Genomic DNA, 16459 nt, shown 5'->3' with positions numbered 1-16459 from the left:
TAACAAAGCCTCTTCAGATATTGCCTCAAAATTTTCACTTATTTTTTCTTCTGCTCTTTTCTGTCTCTATTTGCATGTATGCATTGTGTATGCATGCTAGCGTGAGAGGGATCCCTAGACCCCTTTCTCACCTGGTCGTAACAATATTCACCCCTCATCACCAAACAATGCTTCTTACCACCTAAGCTGAATAGTAATGTTGATTCTTTCGGAAAGTGGCGTGCGCACACATAACCATGTAGATAAGATGTTTCTGCCTGTGGGGGAATCCAAAACTAGAGATGCTAAATATAAAATGGTCACTACTAAATTCAATAAGGAATTCAGGAGAAAGCTCTTTACCTAGAAAGTGTTTAGAATGTGGAACTTGTTACCACAAGGAGCAGGTGAGACAAATAACATAGATGCATTTAAGGGGAAGCTATATAAATAATGAGGGAGAAAGGAATAGATGGTTATTCTGTTAGAATTAGATGAATTAGGGTTGGGAGGAGGCTTGCGTGAAGCATTAACACCAGTGTAAACGTGTTGGGCTGAATATCCTGTTTCTGCGCTGTAATTTCAATGTAATCCTATGTAATATTGATTTCTCATATGGAAGATACACAGTGACAAGAGCCTTTAAATGAAGCAATTACATGTACCTAAACCATACTTAGCTTCAAATATTTGTGAGAATGTGATGGACCACGTTTCAATTTAGAATTTAAACAGTTAAACTAATTAAAGCACTTAGCCACCATTTTATCTTTTAATCATTCAGGTACATTAGCATGTAGCTCAAAGTGGAAATCATAATTGTAGTTTCATTACACTATAGTACCTCATAGATTTATATTTAAATAATTGTAAGCATTGAACAACAGATTGTTCTATAGTGGCACACATCAGAGATACCAGAAACTGGAAACCCAAGATCAATCTCTGATTCTCACACTTGGGATTTTGACACACAATGGGGGAAATTTTATGCACTCCCCTACAGCAAGTTTGGAGATGGGGAGGGCATTTAATCGGGCTGGATAGCAGCAGGGAGGGAGGGGGGGTGATGTGCAGGGTGGCCCCCAACACCTTCCCACCACCACCCAAATTAAGTCCATGGCGGGAAGGCTCATGGACAGCATTCCCACCCATCCCCACTTCTGATTGGCCAGCAGCTCTCAGCAGGCAGGATTGGTCACCAGGGTCCTTAATCCTGCTATCCACTTAGATGCCTACTTGACATGTAATGTGGCAGGCCTTCCCCAGAGGTGGTGAGTGTGCCAGAGCTTCAACTGGGGTGGCCGAGACTCCCCCTTCGCTGACATAAATTGCCCCCACCCCCAATGAATTGTTGATCTCAGTTGTGTTCTCAAGTACAGCACCAAGAGGAAGGAAATGGGATTTCACCTCAAACTATGTCCCAGACCCCCACCATCTTGTATGGTAGGGATATGGGAGATAACGATTTGAATATAATTACAAAATATTTAACTTTATCAAACATACTTGGTCTAAATTTGTGCTTGTATCACTGCAGTTCCCATCGTCTGGCTCATTTTCCTCTGTAAAAAGAAGTATCAATTTGTGTGAGACTCTTAAATGCACAATAGTTTGTTTTTTTAAAGTTTTATACAACATTATTCATGAGACCTCTGTTAATCAATCTATCTTTCTAAAAGGGTGCTATATAAACAGCTATGAACAACATCATACTGACCATGACAAACCCTAAAGTTTAAAAGGAGGGGAGAGAGGCTTAGACATTTCCTTCATGATTTCATCTGTTAATTTTCTTGACATGTCCTTGATAGGTTAAGGATAAGCGATGACAAAGAATGTTATCATCAATGTAAGTTTATACTGATACTATTAAAAATGTTTTAAAATAATAGGCTGGTCCAGTCTTAATTCTTCTCTCTTTTCCCTGTTTTCCTGTGTTACTGTCTTCATCTAGCTGAAAAAAAAAACAGACGAGAGGGCAGGGTGGCTTTCTTGTACCCAATCCCTTCTGCCACTGTTGCTCCCAGCCAATAGCCGGATTGTATGTGCCTATCACAGGGATGCCCTTTTCAATTCTTCCTGTCCCTGGCAGAGTGAAACATGTGGTTCATGGTCGGGCCTTCTGCGTACACTGCAGCTGAAACGAGGAGCTCAGTGGACTGAGCCTGGAACACTGTGGCATGGCACAACGAAGCTCCAACATGTGCTGTCATCTCACTGGTTTAGACATTACTTTACCAAATGAGCATTCGAGTGAATGAATAGATAAATAAATAGGAAAACTGAAACTGCTGACTTTGTATCTATGGTCCCCAATGCTCTCCACCACTGGGGTTTTCCTCCTGTTATTTCTGGGTCTACTGTAGACTATTTGATAGAGATTAACTGTTATAATTAGTAAGCAACTTCATTATCATGGTATCATGTGATTACCAGGATAGTAGATGACGATTAAATGGATCTTGGGTCTTTTTCTGTCTAGCAATTCTTATGCTCTATGACACCTTTTCCATTCACATTGCAAAAAACACAATGGGCAAGACTTTCTGCCCTCGCCTGTGGCCCAAAGTTTACCAGTTACATTGAATGATCACTGTTGGATCTTGTAATTGGTAATGAACCAGAACAGGTAAGAGTAGGAGAGCACCTTAGTAGTACTGATCACAACGTAGCAAGGCTCAAAATTAGGATCAGGAATGACACAAGTAAGACAATGACTAAAAGAGTCATTTAGATTGGCAAAGAGCAAATTATGAGGAAATGAGGAGGGAACTAAAGAAGGTAAACCGGGGGAAATCTTGAATAGGGTAATCAATAGAGTTCAAAAGAAATATATTCCACTGAAAGCCAACATCAAGCAAGCTAATTATGGGCATTGTGAATGAATAAAGAACTATAGAAAAAACTGAATCTCAAGAAAAATACATATAGGAAGTACTTAAAGAGAGGATAAAAGGGAATACAAAGAACTTAGGAGGGAAGTTCAAAGAAATCAGGAAGGCAAAGAGGAATTATGAAATCAAATTATCAAGGAATATAAAAAGAATAAAATGTCCACAGACAAAATAACAAAAGGAAAATTAGAGTTAAGGCCGCTAAAGGATGAGCAAGATAAACTTAAGAGGTAATGACAGAAATAGAAGAAATTGAATAACTACTTTTTACTAGATAACAAAACAGACACTTGTCTAGAGGATAAGGTTAATACAGTTGGGACGGAAAGGGAGAAAATAATTAACCTGTAAAATTAAAGGAGGATAAAATCCCAGGTCTAGGCAGTAAGCATCCACAAATACTCAAGGAAACTAGTCAGAAGCTAGCAGAGGTATTAACTTATATATACAAAAGTTCCATAGAAGAAGGGCTAGTGTCAGAGGACTGGCAGACAACAAATGTCATTCATATATATGAAAGAGCAGAACAAAACCAGTCAGCTTAACGTCATTGATAAGAAAGATACTGGAGTGCATACTAAAAGATGTGATAGAAGAGCATTAAGAGACAGAAAATATAACAAAAAAGGAAGTATGGACTCCGAAAGGCTAATTCATGCTTAACTAACGTGATAGATTTGTTGAATTGGTAATGGAAAGAGTAATTAAGAGTAATGCAGTAGTTGTTTTATACTTAGATTTTCAAAAGGCCTCCGATAAGTTAATATACAGTAGGTCCATGATAGGACATTTGGAGTCAGGAGACAAATAGCTAAATGGATTACAAGTTGTCTAAAAAATAGAAAGCAGAGAAAAGTAAAGGGTAGTTATTCAGATTGGAGGAAGGTAGAAAGCAGTGATCCATAAGGATCAGTGCTGGGACCACTGTTATTCATAACTTACATTAATGATTTGGACTTAAGATAAATAACCCAGTATCAAAATTTGCAGATGATACTGAACTGTAGGCTATAGCTAACATTGAGGAAGAATGCAAATTGACAGTTAAGTGGCAAATGAGCTTTACCATAGATATATGTGAGGTGATGCACTTTGGTAGGAAAAATATAAAAATCAAGTATACCTTAAAAAATAAGAAACTGAATAGATAGAAGAACAAAGGGATCTCGGGATACAGGTGAGCAAATCATTACAAGCAGCATCACAGATCAGCAAAGCAATCAAAAATGCTAACAAAGCACTATGATTTATTTCTAGGGATATGGAATTCAAAAGTAGTGAAGTTATGTTAAATTTGTATAGGACCCTGGTCAGGCTACACTTCGAATACTGTGCACAGTTCTGGTCTCCTTATTACAAAAAGGCTCTGAAGAAAGTGCAAAAAAGATCTGCAAGGATGGTATCAGAACTGAGAGATTACAACTATTTAGAACAATTGAACAGGCTGGGGTTTTTATCTTTAGAAAAGACTCAGAGGTGACCTGATCAAGGTCTTTAAAGCTATGAATGGGTTGGATGAAGTAGATATGGAGAAAATGTTTCCACTTGTGGGAGAATCCAAAAAGGCATAAATAAAAGATTGTTATTAATGAGAAAGCAAGACTTGCATTTCATGACCACAGGATATCTCAAAGCGCTTTACAGGCAATGAAGTACTTTTGAAAGGTAGTCACTGTTGTAATGTAGGAAACACATCAGCCAATTTGCACACAGCAAACTCCTACAAACAGGAATGTGATAATGACCAGATAATCTGTTTTTGTGATAAACCAACAGGGAATTCAGGAGAAATTGCTTTACTCAGAGTGGTTAGAATGTGGAACTCGCTACCACATGAAGGGATTGAGGCAAATAACTTAAATGCTTTCAAAAGGAAACTAGACAAGTACGTGAGAGAAGAGGGAATAGAAAGATATGCTGAAAGGGTGAGATGAGACAGATGGAATGGGAAGAGATTTGTGTGGAATATAAACACCAGCACAGACGAGTAGAGCTGAATGGCTTGTTTCTGTAATTCCATGTAATCCAATAGGAAGAAGGATCAATCACATGATTCATAACTGAATGATTAATTGCCACAGCACTCTGAACCCCATATTGATGCCATGTTTGGATTTACTGTTTGCATTTCAACTCAGCTAAAAAAAGATACACAATAAAATGATTGTACCTGCAATGGGAGGAGGATCAGGATGTGCATTTCCACTACCAACAGGCTAAAAGGAAAACAGTGTTGCATTAAATGAGTCAAAAAGAGTATAAACATATTACCTTGAAACAAAACACACTTAATTACACTACACTGGTATTTAAATAAAATTAATAAAATCTACTTATTACTGGTTAGCAATCACAGGACACAGATTTAAGGTAACTGGCAAAAGAACCAGCGGGGAGAATTTCTTCAACGCAGTAAATTATTATGATCTGGAATGGCTGCCTGAAAGGGTGGAGAAAGCAGTCAATAGTAACTTTCAAAAAGGAAACTGGATAGATACCAGAAGGGGAAACATTTTCAGGGCTACCAGGCAAGAGTAGGGGAGTGGCACTAATTGGATAACTCTTTTAAAGAACCTGCACAGGCATGATGGGTCGAATGGCCTCCTTCTGTGCTGTCAGATTCTATGATTCAACACTGACTCAAATAGGCACAGTAATAACAACCTCAGTTTTATGCAATTGACATAACCAATATTACACCACTCATCTCATAGGAAGCAACTTGCCTGAAACATTGGTGGTAGCAGGACTCAGGTACATTACTGTAAGGTAGCTATCAGCATATTCTGTAGTATAAGGATTTGAAAAAGTTAATGTTTGAGACAGTGTGAGGAATACCTCCCACCTTGATAATGTAAGAGATCACATGTGACAGAGAAGCAGCATGGCTTCAGAGAAGTTATACAGACTTATGTGAAGCTGTATATGTATAATATGTAATAAATTAGTTAAGAAAATACGAGCAGGAGTAGGCCATTCAGCCCATCCAGCCTGCTCCGCCATTCAATACGATCATGGCTGATCATCCACTTCAATGCCTTTTTCCCACACTATCCTCATATTTAGAAATCAGTCTATCTCTTCTTTATCTATACTCAATGACTGAGCTTCCACAGCCCTCTGGGGTAGAGAATTCCAAAGATTCACAACCCTCTGAGTAAAGAAATTTCTCCTCATCTCTGTCCTAAGTGGCTTCCCCCTTATTTTGAAATTGTGTCCCCTGGTTCTAGACTCCCCAACCAAGGGAAACATCTTACCTGCATCTACCCTGTCTATCCCTTTAAGTATTTTTCGGGTTTCAATGAGATCACCTCTCATTCTTCGAAATGCTATAGAATACAGGCCCAGTTTCCCCAATCTCTCTTCACAGGACAGTCCTGCCAACCCACGAACAAGTCTGGTGAGCTTTCATTGCACTCCCTCTTTGGCAATAATATCCTTCCTAAGGTAAGGCGACCAAAACTGCACACAGTACTCCAGGTGCGGTCTAAACAAGGTTCTATACAATTGAAACAAGATTTTGCTGCTCCTGTACTCAAATCCTCTTGCGTTAAAGACTAACATACCATTAGCCTTCCTAATTGCTTGCTGCACCTGCATGTTAGCTTTCAGTGACTTATTGACGAGGACACCCAGGTCTACACTTTCTAATTTCTTACCTTTTAAGAAATACTCTGCACATCTATTCCTCCTACCAAAGTGGATAACCTCACATTTTTCCATCTTATATTCCATCTGCCATGTTCTTGCCCACTTACTAAGTCTGTCCAAATCCCCTTGAAGCCGTTTTGCATCTTCCTCACAACACACATTCCTACTTAGTTTTGTGTCATCCGCAAACTTGGAAATATTACATTTGGTCCCCACATCCAAATCATTGATATATATTGTGAACAGCTGCAGCCCAAGTATTGATCCTTGCGGTACCACACTAATCACAGACTGCCAATGTGAGAATGACCCGTTTATTCCTACTCTCTGCTTTCTGCCTGTTAACCAGTCCTTAATCCATGCATGCCAGTATATTACCTCCTATCCCATGTGCTTTAATTTTACTAACCAACCTCCTGTGGGAGACTTTATCAAAAGCCTTCTCAAAATCCAAGTATACTACGTCAACTGACTCCCCTTTATCAATTCTGTCAGTAACATCCTCAAAAAACTCCAACAGGTTCATCAAACCTGATTTCCTATTCATAAATGCATGTTGACTGTGCCCAATCAGATCATTATTATCCAAATGTCCATTTATCACATCCCTTAGAATAGATTCTAGCATTTACCCATTGTATAGCTAACAGGTCTGTAATTCCTTGTTTTCTCTCTACCTCCCTTTTTAAATAGTGGGGTGACATTTGCTAACTTCCAATCTGCAGGAACCATTCCAGAATCTATAGAATTTTGGAAGATGATCACCAATGCATCCACTATCTCCATAGCTACCTCTTTCAATACTCTTGGATGTAGAATATCAGGTCCTGGGGACTTATCAACCTTCAGCCTCATTAATTTCTCCAATGCAACCTTCTTACTAATATTAATTTTTTTCAATTCCTCATTCTCCCTAGTTCCTTGGATCTCTAATTCTGGGAGATTTCTTGAATCTTCTTCAGTGAAGACAGACACAAAGTAATCATTTAACTTCTCTGCCATTTCTCTATTCCCCATTATAAATTCTCCTGACTCTGCCTGAAATGGACCCACATTTGTCTTAGCCAAACGTTTCCTTTTTACGTAATTATAGAAGCTTTTACAGTCCGCTTTTACATTTTTTGCTAGTTTACATTCATATTCTGTTTTCCCTTTCTTCATCAGTTTCTTGGTCTTCCTTTGCTGTATTCTAAAATCCTCCCAATCCTCAGGTTTATTACTATTTCTGGCAACTGTATAGGCCTTTTCTTTAATCTGATATAATCCTTAAATTCCTTTGTTAAACCATGGTTGACTGTCTTTTTTAATGTATTTTCCCCAATCCACCTCAGCCAATTTGCCCCTCATACCTTCATAATTTCCTCTGTTCAAATTTAACACCTAGACCTCAGATTGAACTACCTCACTTTCAAACATAATGTAAAATTCTATCATATTATGGTTACTCATCCCTAAAGGTTCTTTTACAACAAGATTATTTAGCTCTTTCTCATTACATAATACTAGATCTAAAATAGCCTGTTCTCTAGTTGATTCCTCAACATACTACTCTAGAAAACTATCCCACAGTGGCGCAGTGGTTAGCACCGCAGCCTCACAGCTCCAGTGACCCAGGTTCAATTCTGGGTACTGCCTGTGTGGAGTTTGCAAGTTCTCCCTGTGTCTGCGTGGGTTTTCGCTGGCTACACTGGTTTCCTCCCACCACCAAAAGACTTGCAGGTTGATAGGTAAATTGGCCATTATAAATTGTCACTAGTATAGGTAGGTGGTAGGGGAATATAGGGACAGGTGAGGATGTGGTAGGAATATGGGATTAGTGTAGGATTAGTATAAATGGGAGGTTGATGGTCGGCACAGACTTGGTGGGCCAAAGGGCCTGTTTCAGTGCTGTATATCTAAATAAATAAAAAAAATCACACTCCAGAAACTCGTCCTCCACAACATTAGTGCTCATTACGTTTACCCAGTCTATATGCAGATTGAACTCACCCATGATTACTGTATTACCCAAGCTACATGCTTCTCCAATCTCCTAATACCATGCCCCACACTACCACTACTGTTTGGTGGCCTATAATCAACTCCTACCGCTGTTTGCTGCCCCTTGCTGTTTCTTAGCTCCACCCAAACAGATTCCACATTTTGTTCTTCCGATCTGAGATCCTCCCTTACTAATGTACTGATCCCATCCCTTATTATCAGCGCAACACCACCTCCTTTTCCTTTTTGCCTGTCTTTCCTAAATGTTGAATATCCTTGAATATTCCGTTCCCAGTCTTCGTCACCCTATAACCACATTTCCGTTATGGCAATTAGATCATACCCAATGACCTCTATTTAGGCCTTTAAATCATCTACCTTGTTGCAAATGCTGTGTGCATTCAAGTAAAGTGCCCTTCACCTTGTCTTCTTGACATTATTGTGCATTCTAAGCCTAGTTGATGCTCGCCGTTGTTTCGCCTGCCTTCTAATGTCACTTGCTATTTTTCTACCTCCTGTTACCAGCTTTACTTCCTTCCAATTTGAGCTATCCCTCAGGTTCCCATTCCCCTGACAAGCTAGTTTAAACCCTCCCCAACAGTACTAGCAAATCTCCCTGCGAGGATATTAGTCCCGGTCCTGTTAAGGTGTAGCCTGTCCAACTTGTACAGGTCCCACCTGCCCCAGAACCGGTCCCAATGCCTTAGAAAGCTGATGCCCTCCCTCCTACACCAATTTTCCAGCCACATGTTCAATTGATCAATCCGCCAATTCCTCTGCTCACTAGCACATGGCACTATGAGTAATCCTGCTTTTTAATTTCCTTCCGTAACTCCCCAAAATGTGCTTTCAGGGCCTCATCCCTCTTCCTACCTAAGTCATTGGTACCAATGTGGACCACGACCTCTGGCTGTTCACCCTCCCCCAGAAGGATGTCCTGCAGCCGTTCCATGACATCCTTGACCCTGGCACCAGAGAGGCAATACACCATCCTGGAGTCACATTTACTGCCACAGAAACACCTGTCTGATGCCCTGACTATCGAATCCCCTATCACTATTGCTCTTCCACTCTTTTTCATCTCCTCCTGTGCAGCTGAGCCACCCATAGTGCCACGAACTTTGCTCTGGCTGTACTCCCCTGAGGAACCATCGCTTTCACCAGTATCCAAAATGGAAAACCGATTAGCGAGTAAGATAGACTCAGGGGACTCCTGCTGTACCCGCTTGGCTCTCTAAGATTGCCTGGTGGTCACCCATTCCCTTTCTGCCTGCAGTGCAACAACCTCCCTAAACATGCTATTCACATAGTCCTCTGCCTTGCGGATGCACAACAGTGACTCGAGCCACTGCTCGAGTTCCAAAACCCGAGCTCACGCTTCTGCAGCCGGTGACACTTCCTGCAGATGCATTAGTCTAGGACACATGCTGCATCCATGACTTTCCACATACCGCATTTCACTTGGCTGAGCTGACCTGCCATACCGCAACTTTAAAAACTATTTATTACAATTATTATAAGTAGAATAACTTAATAGTTACTCACCAATCAACTTCTTCCCCTGTACCGAGCTAAGAGCCAGCTACTGGAGGTAGACAAAAAAAGGAGCACCTCCTTCACCGAACTCCCTCACTCACTCACCAAACTCTCACTTTACACTCTGTGCACTCAAAGCAGCACTCAGTTTAAAACTACTGACGACTCAGTAATCTCTCTTAGCTAGACGAACCAAATATACAAAACGGTGGCAGACTAACCAAACATACAACATATTCAAATTTTACATGATTCACAGAGAAATTCTGATAGGCACTGGACCTTCTGGAGTGTGGGAAGTTTAAATCAGCTTGATTTAGCCGCTAATAGACCAGGTCAGTCAGTCAATCATGTCAGAAAGCACTTCTTCACACAAAGGTTAGGGAAATTCAAGAAATCGCTCCCCCAAAAAGCTGTTTGCATCAGGCCAATTGAAAATTTCAAAACAAGACTGATAGATTTTTGTTAGGCAAGATTATTAAGGGATGTGGAACTAAGGTGGGTAAATGGAATTAAGATACAGATCAGCCACGATCTAATTGAATGGAAGAACAGGCTTGAAGAGCTGAATGGCCGACTCCTGTTCCTATGTTTCATCCTTCAGCTCAGCAGACAAGTGGATTACTTTTAATGTGTTTACAGAGTCATTGCTGGTTCAAAACAGGAATTTGAATTCTCAATTCCAAACCTGGGACTCATCCAGCACCAGATGCAGAGAGATTGAACCCCAGCAGTTGATTCCTTGACAAAAGACATGGAAAAGTCTGGGTTCTTGAATGAATCCGTGTTTCTGCTCACAACTTAAAACAGAAACCACCTGCCAGTGAAGCTCACAAGTATGACGGAATCGGAGTGCTGGTTGACATCTTTCTTGGGAGTAAAACAGGAACAAGCAAGCTATTGCCTGCACTTGTTCTAGGCTTTCTAAAGAAACCAACTGATTCTAATTCCCGCACTCTGGAGGGAGTCGTACTGACCAGATGATAAATACCCGAAGTATGGAAATATTAAATTCACCAATTTAACCAGAATGCAAAAGCAGATCAGTGGCTTGCAAGTTCTGGCAACACGTTCGTCATCTTCCTGAGGAAGGGAAATGGAACCATCTCGGTGGGAGTAGTGAGAACTACCATGATACTCCCCACTAGTCTGCATTAATTATATTTTGACTGCATTTTATTTCTCTATAGATAATGCTGAGCATGATAGTGTAGTGGTTATGTTACTAGACTAGTAATCACAGAGAATGTGAATTCAAATCCCACCATAGCAATCTCAGAATTAGAAATTAATTTTTTTTTAAATCTGGAAATTTAAAAAAACTATCAGTAAAAGTGACCATGAAGCTATCAGATTGGTTCTCTGGTTCTCTCAGGTCCTTACTAACATCCCATAATAAATGATTGTCCCTTAAAGCTCTTAAGGTTTGGATGAATGGGCATGAAGTACTACCTTGCCAGTGTTGATCACAACCCAAAAATGATAAACAACACTACTTGTAGATCTCCCATGTGATACTAGTGGCGAGGCAGAGACTATGCTGTTAAACCAAGTTTAGTGTCTTTTAAACACACTTCTGCAGGCCATATATCCCATGAACTGCATCTCCTGGATGCTTAGCTTTCTCTCACCACCACTACTGATTTTGATCAGCCCTGGTTTCCAGTTCCAGTAAACTGTCCACACTCAAAATGTTAATTTGCCCTTTCTCTTTGCAGGTACTGACATTTAAGGAGACGTGCTTTAAACCAGGTATTGCAGAATACATTACCCTGCTGGTAAGGTGTGACTGTGGACTATTCAGGCCTAAAGATCTCAGATGACATACTGGTGATTAATCTGCTCCACAAACACACCAAGCGTCACAATTAGGAAAAATGCAACAGAAACATGGATTTAAGTATCAAACACTTGAATTCAATTCACGGAGAGGCGTTTGCCACTAAATACTTCAATACAAAAGCCACAACTCAAACCCTCCTCAGACAGTAAGTGTTCTGCCTCAAGCTACCCTTGTTTCTGTCAGACAGTCCAACTTGTTGAGTTCACTGTGGATGCCATGTTTGCCACTACTTGGTCAATCACTGAAGAAGTGATAGACGAAGGCATCCTTTTGCATACTGATTTTGCTCCCTCCTGTGATAGTCCAACGCACCTCATTCAATGGGGCTTCAACTTGATCGTCTTGAAGAGTATTTTTACTGAGCAAGGAAGGTGACCATTCTGTTTCACGGAAGAGAAAAAGAATGATCAGAAATGAAGATCATACAAATAAGATTCTCCATATAATCAAATTAAGCATGTGATGGGAGAATTGCAAAATCAGTAAATCACCATATACCTCTCAGAGAATGGTATAAAACTAGAAATCAACATTTCAAACCAGGAACAGTTTTAATATCCAACAGGTTGACAGTCTTGGCTTAGGAGCATCCCTCTCATCCCTGAATCAGAAGATCATGGGTACAAGTCCAACTGCACAGACTTGAGTACATAATCAAGACTGGCCCTTCAGTGGAGTATTGAGGGGGTGCTGCACTGTCAGAGGTGCTATCGTTAGGATCATCTGCCTTCTTGTTTGGACGTAATAGATCCCATGGCACTTTGGGAATATATCCCTCAACAAACATGCCAAAAAAAGATGATGTGGCCATTATCACATTGCTGTTTGTGGGAGTATGCTGTGAGGAAAATTGGCTGTCACATTTCATACATTACAAAAGAGGCTACACTTCACCAGTATTTCTTTGGTGATGGAGCAGTTTAGACATTGCAAGGTCTCAAAAGATGCTGCTTCATTCCAAGTTCATTCTTAACTATCAAAATCATCAGGATAGCAAGATTTTAGTTACAAAAATCAGAAACATAGAAATGAACACAGAGAAGGTGAAAGTGTTTATAGGGCTGGAACAGGTCAATTTAACTCAAAGGTCACAAGGGTAGTTGGCAGGGGGAATATTCTTACCACCCAGGGCCAGAGAAATTAGGGGCAGGGACATTCTTGGAATCTATGAATCTGGCTAAGAGTGGTCAAGAAAAACTGAGTTAACATTTCAGATTGTTGACTTTTCATCAGAACTGACAAAGGTTAGAAATGTAATAGGTTTTGAGCAAATGAAAGGGTTGGGGAGGTGGGGAGGTGTGGGGGGGTGGGGGGGGGAGGGAAGAAGAACAAAAGGGAAGGTCTCTGATAGGATAAAGGGCACAAGAGATTAAATGACAAAAGTTTTCGTGGTTTCAACACTGAATTCAATCATTTTTGATCATCACCTTTGCCTCCTCCCCCCACCCCATTTTTCTTTTCTTTTCTTGTTTTTGTTTGCTGCTTCGTTTTTCCCACCTCCCCCCTACCCTTGGTTCTTTCTCAATCGCTTTACTTTGCATTCGAACAGCTGCTCTGCTGCCATTTACACATCATCCAGACACATCTTTTGTTTCTTTACTTGGCTTTGTACCATGAAACCTTTTGTCATTTAACGTCTCCCGACCTTTACCCTATCACAGACCATCCCTTTTATTCTTCTTCCCCACCCCCCTCCCCGACCCTTTCACTTGCTCAAAACCTATTACATTTCTAACATTTGCCTGTTCTAATGACCTGAAAGTTAACTCCCTTTTTCTCTACACAGATGCTGCCTAACCTGCTGAGTGTTTCCTGCATTTTCTGTTTTTGTTTCAGATTTTCAGCATGGCCCCCATTCAAACTGAAAGGCTATTTGACTTTCAGCCTGGGTCACCACTTCCCAAAGCGACCTGTTACTTTTGTTGATTTAACTTGCATTTCATCAGATCTTAGTCAAGTTACTACTTGGCACAACTGTTGTAGTTGATCTCTGTCCATTGTATAAAGAAGAAAACAAAGTTAACCAGACCAGATTTCCCCTCCTTGAACTATCTAATCAGAGAAGTGCAGCAGAGTTCCACAGTGTACAGCCTCAACATCAGCCCTCCAATTTTCCAGTCTTACTATGTGATGCAACATCCTTAAACTGGACTTTCCCAAATGGTAGAGTCCTGGGAAGACATATCCCTAAAACGACTAGCAAGTCAACTCAAGTCTTTTTTTTAAATTATTAGCTCATGGAATGTGGGTGAGCATTCATTGCCCATCCCTAATTCCATTGAGAAGGTGATAGTGAGCCACCTTCTTGAACTGCTGCAGTCCATGTGGTGTAGGTACACCCATAGTGCTGTTAGAGAGGGAGTTCCAGGATTTTGACCCAGCCACGATGAAGGAACTGCGATATATTTCCAAGTCAGGATGGTGCGCAATTGGGAGGGGGTCATATACCTACTTCCCTTGTTCTTCTGGCAGTAGAGGTCATGGGCTTGGAAGGTGCTGTTGAAGGATGCTTGGCGAGTTGCTGCAGTGCATCTTATAGCTGGTACACACTGCTGCCACTGTGCCCTGATGGTGGAAGGAGTGAATGTTGACGATGGTGGATGGGGTTCCAATCACGTGGGCTGCTTTGTCCTAGATGGTGTTGAGCTTCTTGAGTGTTGCTGGAGCTGTACCCATCCAGGCAAGTGGGAGAGTATTCCATCACACTCCTGATTTGTGCCTTGTGTCATGTGGATGGTGGACAGGCACTGGGGAGACAGGAGGTGAATTACTTGCTGCAGAATTCCCAGCCCCTGACCTGCTCTTGTAGTCAAAGTATTTATGTAGCTGGTCCAGTTCAGTTTCTGGTCAATGGCGACCCTCAGGATGTTGCTGATGGTGGGAGAATTCACAGATGGTAATGCCATTGAATGTCAAAGGGAGGTGGTTGGACTCTTTATTGTTGGAGACAGTCATTGCCTGGCACTGTGTGGCATGAATGTTGCTCGTCACTTACGAGCTCAAGCTTGAATGTTGTCCAGGCCATACTGCATATGAACATGGACTGTTTCATTATCTGAGGGGATGCGAATGGAACTGAACACTGTACAATCAGCAGAAAGCCTCTCCGCTTTTGACCTTTAGATGGAGGGAAGGTCATTGATGAAGCAGCTGAAGATGGTTGGGCCTAGGACAATGCCCTGAGGAACTCCTGCAGAAATGTCCTGAGGCTGAGATGATTGACCTCCAACAACCACAACCATTTTCCTCTGTGCTAGGTATGACTCCAACCAGTGGAGAGTCTTCCCCTGATTTCTGTTGATTTCAATTTTACTAGGGCTCCTTGATGTCACACTTGGTCAAATGCTGCCAAGGGCAGTCACTCTCACCTCACCTCTGAAATTCAGCTCTTTTGTCCATTACAGCCAAGGCTGCAAACTGAGCATCAGTGAGCAGATTACTGCTAAGTGATGCTTGATAGCAATATCAACCACACCTTCCATCACTGCTGATGTTTGAGAGTAGATAGATGGGGTGATAATTGGCAGGATTGGATTTGTCTGGATTTTTCAGGACAAGGCATACCTGGGCAATTTTCCATGTTGTCAGGTAGGTGCCAACATGACTGGGTCCAGAGATGCCTCTGGTGACAATCTGTTTGAGAGGCACTGAATGTATCTACAAGGCTACCTAACTCTAACATGTGATAAGTATAATTGTTTTGACAATGCACCCTTAAATTAATAAAATGAACATGCTTTTATTTGTACTGCCATTACCTTTGAATTTCCTTCAGCTCATTCAGATCGTGTTTTTGGGATCCTTAGGGGGGAGGGGGAGCAGCTCCAAGTCGTGGTCCACATAGGCACCAACGACATAGGTAGGAAGAGAGATGGGGATTTAAGACAGAAATTCAGGGAGCTAGGGTGGAAGCTTAGAGCGAGAACAAACAGAGTTGTTATCTCTGGGTTGTTGCCCGTGCCACGTGATAGCGAAGCGAGGAATAGGGAGAGAGAGGAGTTGAACACGTGGCTGCAGGGATGGTGTAGGAGGGAGGGTTTTGGTTTCCTGGATAATTGGGGCTCTTTCTGGGGTAGGTGGGACCTCTACAAACAGGATGGTCTTCACCTGAACCGGAGGGGTACCAATATCCTGGGGGGGGAGATTTGCTGGTGCTCTTCGGGGGGGTTTAAACTAATTCAGCAGGGGAATGGGAACCTAAATTGTAGTGCCATTGTACAGGATGTTGAGAGTAGTGAGGTCAGGGATAAAGTTACAAGGACGCAAGAGGGCACTGGCAAGCAAGAACCTGGTTTAAAGTGTATCTACTTCAACGCCAGGAGCATCCGGAATAAGGTGGGTGAGCTTGCAGCATGGGTTGGTACCTGGGATCTCGATGTAGTGGCCATTTCGGAGACATGGGTAGAGCAGAGGCAGGAATGGATGTTGCAGGTTCCGGGATTTAGATGTTTCAGTAAGAACAGAGAAGATGGTAAAAGAGGGGGGGGTGTGGCATTGTTAATCAAGGAGAGTATTGCAGCGACAGAAAGGACATTTGAGGACTCGTCTACTGAGGTAGTATGGGCCGAGGTTA

The 16459-nt window shown here is 41.5% G+C and overlaps 1 protein-coding gene across 1 annotated transcript in view; it reads right to left on the bottom strand.

Moving 5' to 3' along the window:
- LOC137374157 (uncharacterized) overlaps positions 1-16459 on the bottom strand; it is a 214612-nt gene that overhangs the window by 23827 nt on the left and 174326 nt on the right. Inside the window, exons 33-35 of the mRNA XM_068039937.1 lie at positions 12199-12266; positions 5047-5092; positions 1489-1544 (exon numbers count right to left, since the gene is read on the bottom strand). Of these exons, the coding sequence (XP_067896038.1) occupies positions 1489-1544; positions 5047-5092; positions 12199-12266 (170 nt within the window). The remainder of the gene's footprint in view (positions 1-1488; positions 1545-5046; positions 5093-12198; positions 12267-16459) is intronic.

This window comes from Heterodontus francisci, chromosome 10 (genome assembly GCF_036365525.1).
Source record: "Heterodontus francisci isolate sHetFra1 chromosome 10, sHetFra1.hap1, whole genome shotgun sequence".
NCBI classification, from domain to species: domain Eukaryota; kingdom Metazoa; phylum Chordata; class Chondrichthyes; order Heterodontiformes; family Heterodontidae; genus Heterodontus; species Heterodontus francisci.
The sequence above is the reverse complement of the archived record's forward strand: the minus strand, read 5'-3'. Positions and strand labels throughout refer to the sequence as shown.